Here is a 9,704-nt window from a genome sequence, read left to right as displayed (position 1 = left end):
TGACAGGGCTCAGACTTCTCCCAGCCTCTGGGCTGCCGCATCCTGTCAACAGTGTAGATGAGCAAGAGCGGTGTTATTGCCCAGTCTCCAGGCTTCCTCATTCCTCTCGGGCCCATGATGGAGGAGGAAAGGCAGGAGGGACCTTGCCTTGTACTGTAGCCCCTTTATTCCGAGTGTGATGCACAAACCAGAAGCACTGGCATCATCTGAGAGCTCATTAGAGATGCAGAGCACCAGACCTACTGAATCAGAATCTGCATTTTTTTGTCAGGTTCCAGGAGACTCATACATACAGTAAAGATTTGCAAGCATGCTCTGGGGAGTTCTGTGGAGCCACGATCCTTCAAACCTCATTGTTTAGGTCTTGAATCCTGACCCATCTTTCCACCTGTTTTGAATCAGATATTCCAGAACAACACTACTTTACCTGGCACTCGTGAATGGACACTTCCATCTTACTTCCCACAATAGGAAGCCTTTGAATAATCCCAGCTGCAGAGCTGGCCTGCAGTTTTTCTTCCCCTGGTTGCGGGTGGCTTTATTCTCAGTGCCTGCCCAGGAGCACTACTTCTGCCCATCCTGCCCTGTTATCCTGCCTGCTCACTGCCCCTTGAACTCCTGCCCCCTGAACCACTCCTGTGGTTCTACACACAAACATGTGGGAGGAGGAGAGACTGGAACTTCGTCTTCAGAACTGACTTGGACAGATTCAAACATGGATGAGTACAGTTGAAAGGAAGTAGAATCAGCTGAGAGATGCAGGGAACAGGGAGTCAGTTTCTAGATGTCTCATTTCCAGGGCAATCTGAGGTCAACATGTGAGCTCTACTAAAGCTTCCGTTGCCTAATTCTAAATTGACAAGGCATCGACCTCTGAAACCCTTCTGTGAAACCCATTAAACCAGTTCAGAACCTCAAAGTTTCTCTATACGTTTGCTTTTGAGGCCGGTTTAACAGGGATGTGGCCAGCAATGAGCTACAGTATTGACTTCACTAGAAGTCTAATGGTCTCATTTTTATTAAGCATGGCATACATTAACCTGTCTTTATGGGATACCCCCATGCCACGAAGTCAAATGATTAATTTGCCATGCATTTAATAGATTAGTCTGTAATTATCAAGGCTATTTTCCAAACTTCACATTTGATCATTCTTAAAGAGAGAGGATTTCTCATCATGAAAACCAGCTTTAGGCTTGGATAGCAATTACTCATCTTTTTTTCCCCTGGCATTAGAACTATAGGGGAAGATAATAGATTGGTTCCCAAAATGACCTCAAGCTTTTTCCACTTGCTTTGTTGTTCAGTTGCTAAGTTATGTCTGATTCTTTGTGACCCCATGGATTGTAGAATACAGGCTCCTCTGTCCTCCACTATCTCCTGAGTTTGCTCAAATTCATGTCCCTTTTGTCAGTGATGTTTTATAACTGTCTCATCCTCTGCCATCCCCTTCTCCTTTTGCCTTCACTCTTTCCCAGCATCAGGGTCTTTTTCAATGAGTCAGCTCTTTGCATCAAGTGGCCAAAGTATTGGACTTTCAGCTTTAGCAACAGTCCTTCCAATGAATATTTAGGACTGACTTCCTTTAGGATTGACTGGTTTGATCTCCTTGCTGTCCAAGTGACTCTCAAGAGTCTTCTCCAGCACCACATTTCTAAAGCATCAATTCTTCAGTGTTTACCCTTCCTCATGGACCAACTTTCACATTGGCATAAGACTTGGTCCCTAAAGAAGGCTAACATCGCCAAAGAACTGATGCTTTTCCCATATAAACTGTGTCAATTTCTAGGCTCATCTCCCATGTCTCCAGAAGGGGAGAAGATAAACTGATCAATCAACACCAGCCTGCAATTTGCTGAGGGTTGTTTTCTTGACTCGTATGAATCAACACATGGTTAATTTGATTGCCATTGTGTCTAGATGGACTAAGTGCCTGTCAGTAGATGTGCAAGTCAACCTGAGCAAAGGAAATGGACTAGACAAATGAATTGACTTACATGTGCCTGGAACACTCTGAGCTGTTGTACTGCACAACTCTAAGGGGTGCTCTCGTTGTCTGTGTAGACAGAATTCATGGGCAGTGCACAACCTGTAAAACTGCATGTGGTGGCCCTGGGAACATTCTTTCCCTGGCTCTACCTTTGTTATCCACCTGCTATTGCCTAAATACCATCTCAGAAAAGCTTTCTTGACCATTTAATCATAAGGAGCTGCACCCTTACACCCCACTCTATTTATTTCCTTCATTGTACTTACCACAGTCTGAAGGGATCTGGTTTAGTCTCTGCTTTTCTATACTAAACTGGAAGTTTCTGGAGGGCAGGGGTGTTATCTGTTTGATACACAGGAGGTGCTTAATATGTATTTGTGGAATGAGTGAATGAGATACTTAATATATGCATTTAAAGCAATGCCTGAAGGAAGAGAGATTACTTCAGAAATCTTTTACCCTATCACCAAAATGCTTAACTGAAATTTTTTCCATGGTTATTCTTTCTGGAATTTTTTGTTTTGTATAACTTCTTCTCTACTGTTTTACTTTGCCTTGTCTCTTATCCTCTGCTATCTTAAGGTAAAAATAACAACTTTAAACATCTCTAAAATGAGAGAACCACTTGGTATGAGTGCCCACTGAATACCAGGCATGGTTACAAATACAAAGTAGTGAAAATCATGGTCCTTACATCAATGATAAAGCAAGACACAAACATGAAACGTTGATGCTTTTTAATAATTCAAGCTATGCCTATGTTCTTAAGGATTGATAGAGAAGGGGACTATCTTTCTCTGCTCAATATCCTCAGAACCAGAAAGATAATCCATTAAATATATTTTTTTCTAGTTCAATAAAAATAATTGACACCAATTTGAGGAAAGAACAGAAGAGTTGTCACAAACAAAAACATGATTAATTACCAAATTAACTGTGCAATCATGATTGCTTCAGAGGCCTATATGTTTAGCCTGAGACAATCAGAGACTTGATAAAGGTTGGTGTTAAGTCTGAGACTCTTAAGGGAATTTAGTGGGACTCCTGATTTAAACCTAAACTCTTTCCACTAGCAAGACTAGAATGTATCCAAGTTCCTCTGAGTACAGCCAGGCGAACAACTCTCAGATGTTTTCGCTTGCATGAGTAAATTATTGAGTGCCTCTGTTGGGGGGTCAGGGACAGAAGACCAGGAAGGACTCTTGCCTGAGCCTGTGGAAAGAGGGCAGATGCCCAGGAAGCTGCCATCAGGAAGGGTCTGAGTCACAGAGCTATGGGTAGGGTCCCCTGGTGTCTAGGGGGTGGAGGCTGGCCTACTACCTATGTCTTAAGGACTCCACGAGACTCAGTGCTGGGACCTTGAGGGTCAACTCTTGGGCTCATCAGGAGAAAAGCTATTACAGCATTCATGGAGGATATATACAGGAGTGGCGGCCTTGGCTGGAAGCATACACGTGGGGGCATAAGGGTAGCTGGCGTGGGAAAGGAAGAACACGGCAGAGGCCATATGTTTGTGGCACATAGTGAGTATACATCAAACAATGCGTGGGGTGAAATTTCTGGGTGTGACTCTGAGGGGCCTCAGAGATCTCGCATCACTCAGATGGGGTGATGTAGGGAGGTTCTATTGCTGTGACTCATAGGCCAATAAAGCTAGATGGACTCAGCTTATAGAGTTTGCAAATATTTGAAGAGTTGGGCACATTATGTAGCAGAAAGATGTGAGCAAAAGATCGGGAGTAGGACCATGCACATCACATTCTAGAAACAGGGTCTTGTAGGGGGTTGATGGGAAACCAGGGTGCAAAGATAGATTGTGGCCAGCAGCAGCAGCCCTGAATGACCAAGCTAAAGATATTGCCATTGGAGGCTAATCAGGAGGAAAGTGATGCAAGGAAATTGGATTTGGGGAGACTTACCTGGTCCTGGTGTTTAGCAGTAGTTTTTAAACTTGCTTTAATATTGGAAACATTTTTGTGAAATAAAATCTAATGGGGATGATTTGTAGGTATGAACTAGATCAGACCAGAATGGTATTAGTAGAAAGAGAGGGTAGAAAAAGATGAAACCTGGGCTACACTGTGATGCCCAACAGATACTTCTTGGTGGTGCAGTAGTTGGGAGTTTAAACTTGTTTTTCTCACCTATATTTCCTAATATAAACAACTATTAGTTTCATAATTAAAAATTCCAAAATTATTTTAAAAACTAAAACAGTTCTTGCTTTGTATTTAGAATCAGTTCATGGCTCACGTCCTCAAAAAAATTTCCTTCTTTCTCTGAACCTCATGTATTTTCTTCTAATATATCATCTGGCATGCTCTTTGAAACTTGTGGATGGATTCACAGAGGTGCTGTTTTGGTCAGTTCAGGCCACTATAACACTATACCATAGACTGGGTAGCTTATAAGCAACAGAAACTTATTTCTCACTGTTTGGAGGCTTAAAAGTCCAAGAGCAAGGCACCAGCACATTTGACTTCTGGCAAGAACCCACTTCTTACATGTATGAGTGTGTGTATGTATGTGTGCGTGAATATGCATATATGTGAATGAAGAAACGATGAGGTAAAAGGAACACTGCTCAGATGCCAAATTCATTAGCCAAATCTGAGATTGATTAAAAGTCCTGCTGTTCTCTCCTGGGTATGCCCTGTCCCAATAGATGACTCACTCAAATTCACACTGGGCCCAACCACAGAGGAGCAGCAGTGACTAAAAGTGACTAAGCACTTTAGGAAATCAGCATTCTGGTTTCTCAAATGTTGAGTCTGATTATAGTTTCACATCTTGGGACCCGCCTCACTCTGGCACAGCTTCATTCAAAATCTCCCCAGAGAGGGTGTGGGGCAGACACAGGAGCCCCCAGGGCTTGAAAAGAACTTTGAGAGGCTAATTGTCTATGGAGATGAATGGTTACAGTCAGTGGGCACTCGAAACTGGAATGTAGCTTATGAAATAGAACATTATTATTCCAAAACCCACCCTCTGCAGAGGAAGTGGAACTTCTCCAGCCGGTTGGTGAGCCTCTCAGTTGTTCATCTCTGGGCTTCACGTCCAAGGAGAGCTTATTTCCTAAGGCCTCACCAGCCACAGGGAGAGAAATCAAGGATCTGAGTTACAAAGAGGTACTTGATTGCAGGCACCACCTGGTTTCCCAGGATGTCAACGTTTGCCAGAGCTCAAAGAAGCTGCTTGGGCTGTTCCTGCCCCAGGTTTGAACTTAATGCCCCGTAGAGAGGAGGCCTCCCACAGGCCTCAGAAAACACAGGCTGTCTAGTATCAGATGTCTGTCTGGTGGACTGGAGGCCATTTGGAAAGGGGCCAGGACTGATCCTCACCCTTTTTTTGCTACCCTGAGCCCAACCTCTCCCATTCAGGGAAAGTTCTCCATCTCATAAAGGAGTTGGGTGGCGGGGAGCGTCTCTTCTTTCTTCTTCTCCTTTTCATGAGTGTCTAATCCCAAACTTAGAGAAAGGTCTTCCTTCTCCTTCAGATCCTCTTTAGAGCAAAATCCTGGTGGTCACTTGGATGTTCCAGGTCCCTGAACCAGGCAGGCAGGCTAGTTTTGGCTGCTGCCCTCCCTGTAAACAGGTATTTAGATGCCCTTTTTGTGACAATGTGTGTGTGCTCAGTTGTTCAGTCAGGTCCAACTCTTTGCAACCCCCTGGACTGTAGTCCACCAGGCTCTTCTGTCCATGGGATTCTCCAGGCAAGAATACTAGAATGGGCTGCCATTTCCTTCTCCAGGGGGTCTTCCTGATCCAGGAATCGAACCTGTGTCTCCTTCATCTCCCGCACTGGCAGGTGGATTCTTTACCACCGAGCCATTGGGAAGCCCTTTTGTGACAATAGTTGTGGTTAAATACAGGCATCTTAGTCAAACAGGAAACTCACATTTTTCACATTCTTTAGCCAGAGTTGAAGAAGATGCTACATCTTTCCTCCGCTGCCGCTAAGGTGCTCGGTTCTTCCGAGGAAGCTAAGGCTGTTTTGGGGTGAGGCCCTCACTTTATCCGGCGACTAGCACCGCGCCCAGCAGCCCCCACCTAGCACTCGCCCGCACCATGGCCTCCGTCTCGGAGCTCGCTTGCATCTACTCTGCCCTCATTCTGCACAACGATGAGGTGACGGTCACGGAGGATAAGATCAATGCCCTCATTAAAGCAGCCAGTGTAAATGTTGAGCCTTTCTGGCCAGGTTTGTTTGCAAAGGCTTTGGCCAATGTCAACATCGGGAGCCTCATCTGCAATGTGGGGGCTGGTGGACCTGCCCCGGCAGCTGGTGCTGCACCAGCAGGAGGTCCTGCCCCAGCCACCACTACTGCCCCAGCTGAGGAGAAGAAAGTAGAAGCAAAGAAAGAAGAATCTGAAGAGTCTGATGATGACATGGGCTTTGGTCTTTTTGACTAAACCTCTTTAGTAACACATTCAATAAAAAGCTGAGCTGTTAAAAAAAAAAAGAAGAAGAAGAAGACACTACAGAAGCAGAAGCGCAGGTCAAGAATCTGTGGAATGTGACTGTTCTTCATGTTTCATTCTTTGTTGGAAGCCATAGTACCTTCTCCATCCTCTTTGTCCTCTGATATGACAACGCTCACTCTTCACCTGGTGACAGCTCAGAAGGGACTAGAGCATGGCATGGCACTTACAGGATCAGCCTTCCATGTTAGAACAGACCAACTTTCAAACCTCCAAGCCACTCAGTCACTTAAAGGACAGGGCTCGAGGAGACTCACTCAAGGAAAAGAGGAGATCCAGGAAGGTCTAGTATCTGGGAAGCCAAGAAAAGTGACAGAACCTACTTCAAGGTAAGACAGGTATGTGGCCAGGGTCATGAAAGAATGGACTTTTCCAGAACTTGGCTGTGGGGGAGAGGGACAGTGGCAGGCAAGCTAGGGAGAGAGGTTTTAAGAAGCAAGAGACCTGACCATGTTTCTAGGTTGGGGAGAGAAAGTAAAAAGGAGAGAGCAAAGGCCTAGAAGAGACTGGATCCAGAGCCCCAGAGGAGTCTCTGGGCAGGAGAGGATCCAGCTTTTCCTTTGTGAAAGCTGGAAGGTGACTGCAGAAGTGGCTGAAGTTCCAAGGATGTGAGCTGAAGTAATTCATGAAATAGAAGTTGTAATCCCCTAGAGGAGGAAATGGCAACCCACTCCAGTATTCTTGCCTGAGAAATCCCATGGACAGAGGATCCTGGTGGGCTACAGTCCATGGGGTCAAAAAGGAATCCGATGTGACTTAGTAACTCAACAACAACAATGGACTAAATGTTTATTTCCCTCCAATTTGTATATTGAAGTCCTAATCCCCAGTGTGGTGACATTTGGAGGCAGGATTTGGAGGGGGATAATTTGGTTTAGATGAGGTCATGTGCGTGGAGCCCCTATGATGGGATTAATGTCCTTATAAGAAGAGGAAGAGACCAGAGCCTTTCTTACCCTGCCATGTGCGGGAATAGCAAGAAGGCAACCCTTTGCAAACTAGGAAAGGGGATCTCACTAGACACAGCATCTGTGAACATCTTGATCTTGAAATCACCAGCCTCCATAACCATGAGAAGTAAATGTCTGGTTTTAAGCCACCCATAAGTATATGATATTTTGTTATAGCAGCCCAAACTGCCTAAAAAAGAAGACTTGGTCGTCTGCTGACAGAAAGGTGGCTATGGCTGGATGTAGTGGTGAAGGTTTAAATAGCAACTGGGAGCATCACGGGAAGAAAGGAAGCTTGATCAATGAACTGGAAAGGGTAGCTGTGCTGAGAACCCAGCTGAGGCCAGAGGACATGGCTTGTCAAGCCCAAACCATAAGACTATGAATTCCTATGCTACACTCAGTGGCCCTCACATAGGTAGTAAGTAGGAAAATGGTTGGGGTGATCCGCAGAAAAGGATTTGTGGGACTGACAGCAAAAGGAAGGGGGCAAGGAGTTTGAGGTTTGTTGCAAGAATGAGAGAAGAGTTATGTCTTGGGGTCCAGCAGTGTTGTCAGTGATGGGCTAGGAGAAAAGAGTAGAGCTGAGTAGCAGATGACCTAGGAGAAAGGGGGTGATGGAGCAGAAAGAATAAGGGGTGGGCGTGATGAAAGAGGGGGCTTCCCAGGTGATTCAGTGGGTAAAGAATCCACCTTCAATGCATTAGACCCAGGCTCAACCCCTGGGTTGGGAAAATCCCCTGGAGGAGGGCATGGCAACCCACGCCACTATTCTTGCCTGGAGAATCCTGACGGACAGAGGAGCCTGGCGGACTACAATGGAGTCACAGAGTTGGATGCGACTGAAGAGGCTTAGCACACATGCACAGCCATCATCAAGTAGTTGGAATTGGCCTATGAGATGAAAACTGCTTTTGGTTCTGTTCCAGATGAAAAGTGACAAGCCTGGGCCAGGTTTTTAGCAACATGGATAAAGCAATAGTAATGTGTAAATTAAGGTCAGCTTGTCATAATCCATGTATCCTTCCTATTCATCCTTAGGTGCTCAATTAATACTTATTGGCTAAGGAAATATCCTTCTGCTAATCTGGGAGGGAGCAGGACCCGAAGCTCACCTGTAGCCATTTAAGCTGTGTTTGGAGTGTGGCCTACAGCTGTAGGGACTTTTGCATGTATCATGAATATTGACTTGTTTTTAATTACTGGATTTGTACTACTCCCTGTAATGTTATATATTTGGTTCTAGCCTAAAGAGACTGCACCTGAAGAGATTCTACCACTTACTCAGAAGATCTTAATCTTTTACTAGTTAGGTTAGGAGAGGACACAGAAAGAAATGTGGGAAGCTAGAAGCTACTACTACGGAGAAGGCAATGGCACCCCACTCCAGTACTCTTGCCTGGAAAATCCCATGGACGGAGGAGCCCGGTAGGCTGCAGTCCATGGAGTCGCTAGGACTCAAGACATGACTGAGCAACTTCACTTTCACTTTTCACTTTCATGCATTGGAGAAGGAAGTGGCAACCCAGTCCAGTATTTTTGCCTGGAGAATCCCAGGGATGGGGGAGCCTGGTGGGCTACCGTCTATGGGATCGCACAGAGTCAGACACGACTGAAGCGACTTAGCAGCAGCAGCAGCAGCAGAAGCTACTACAGCTCACCCTTGAGTAAATACCATGAGATGGGTAACAGGGAGCATGTGTATAACTCTCAAGCTTCAAATCTGCCAAGTGTGTGTCTGGTCACAGGTATTTCATGTCACACCTCTATTTGCCACACAAGGCTCTCTCATCTTCTTTCCTTCTGCCCTTACACATCACAGATGCACACACACATACACACAATCTCAAGTGTTGTGCTTTCCTTTGTAAATCAATAAGGCTTTGGTTCTATAGATCAGGGTTTTTCTCTCTTCAGTTCTTGGCTCTTCTGGTAAGTACCAAAGAGGTAACAAACACAAACGATGAGATGAACAGCAAAACCCAGTCCCGGAAGTCCTCACATTGAAGCCATCTCATTATGTAACAACAATTTAAAAAGTCCTAGATAAGTGAAGACCTGGATGACATATAGATGACTTTTTAAAATATTAATAACAGTCTAAAGGAAGTTATGGAGACAAGTCAGGGATTACTTCTTTACATGGTATCTGATCTATCGCCACCACTGTGCTTAATAGGATTCAATAGTCTCAGTCACACTGTGCAATCAGAGATCCGTTTGGCAATAGCTTAAGAAGACAAAGGCCTAAAATCAAAGAGTTCTAGCAGAGAGGAAAGAAAT

The 9,704-nt window shown here is 45.0% G+C and overlaps 1 protein-coding gene across 1 annotated transcript; it reads left to right on the top strand.

Moving 5' to 3' along the window:
- Positions 1 to 6,025: 6,025 nt before the first annotated feature.
- On the top strand, positions 6,026 to 6,427 carry LOC133065511 (large ribosomal subunit protein P1-like). Its single transcript, XM_061156247.1, has one exon. It carries the CDS (start codon positions 6,058 to 6,060, stop codon positions 6,400 to 6,402), a length of 345 nt encoding a protein of 114 aa, XP_061012230.1. The 5' UTR covers positions 6,026 to 6,057; the 3' UTR covers positions 6,403 to 6,427.
- The last annotated feature ends 3,277 nt before the right edge of the window (positions 6,428 to 9,704 follow it).

Source organism: Dama dama, chromosome 11 (genome assembly GCF_033118175.1).
Source record: "Dama dama isolate Ldn47 chromosome 11, ASM3311817v1, whole genome shotgun sequence".
Taxonomy (NCBI): domain Eukaryota; kingdom Metazoa; phylum Chordata; class Mammalia; order Artiodactyla; family Cervidae; genus Dama; species Dama dama.
This window is presented reverse-complemented; position numbering and strand designations above follow the sequence as displayed.

What these genes read in the sequence shown, in the direction of transcription:
- LOC133065511 (XM_061156247.1), top strand. Translation starts at nt 6,058, where the DNA reads ATGGCCTCCGTCTCGGAGCTCGCTTGCATCTACTCTGCCCTCATTCTG.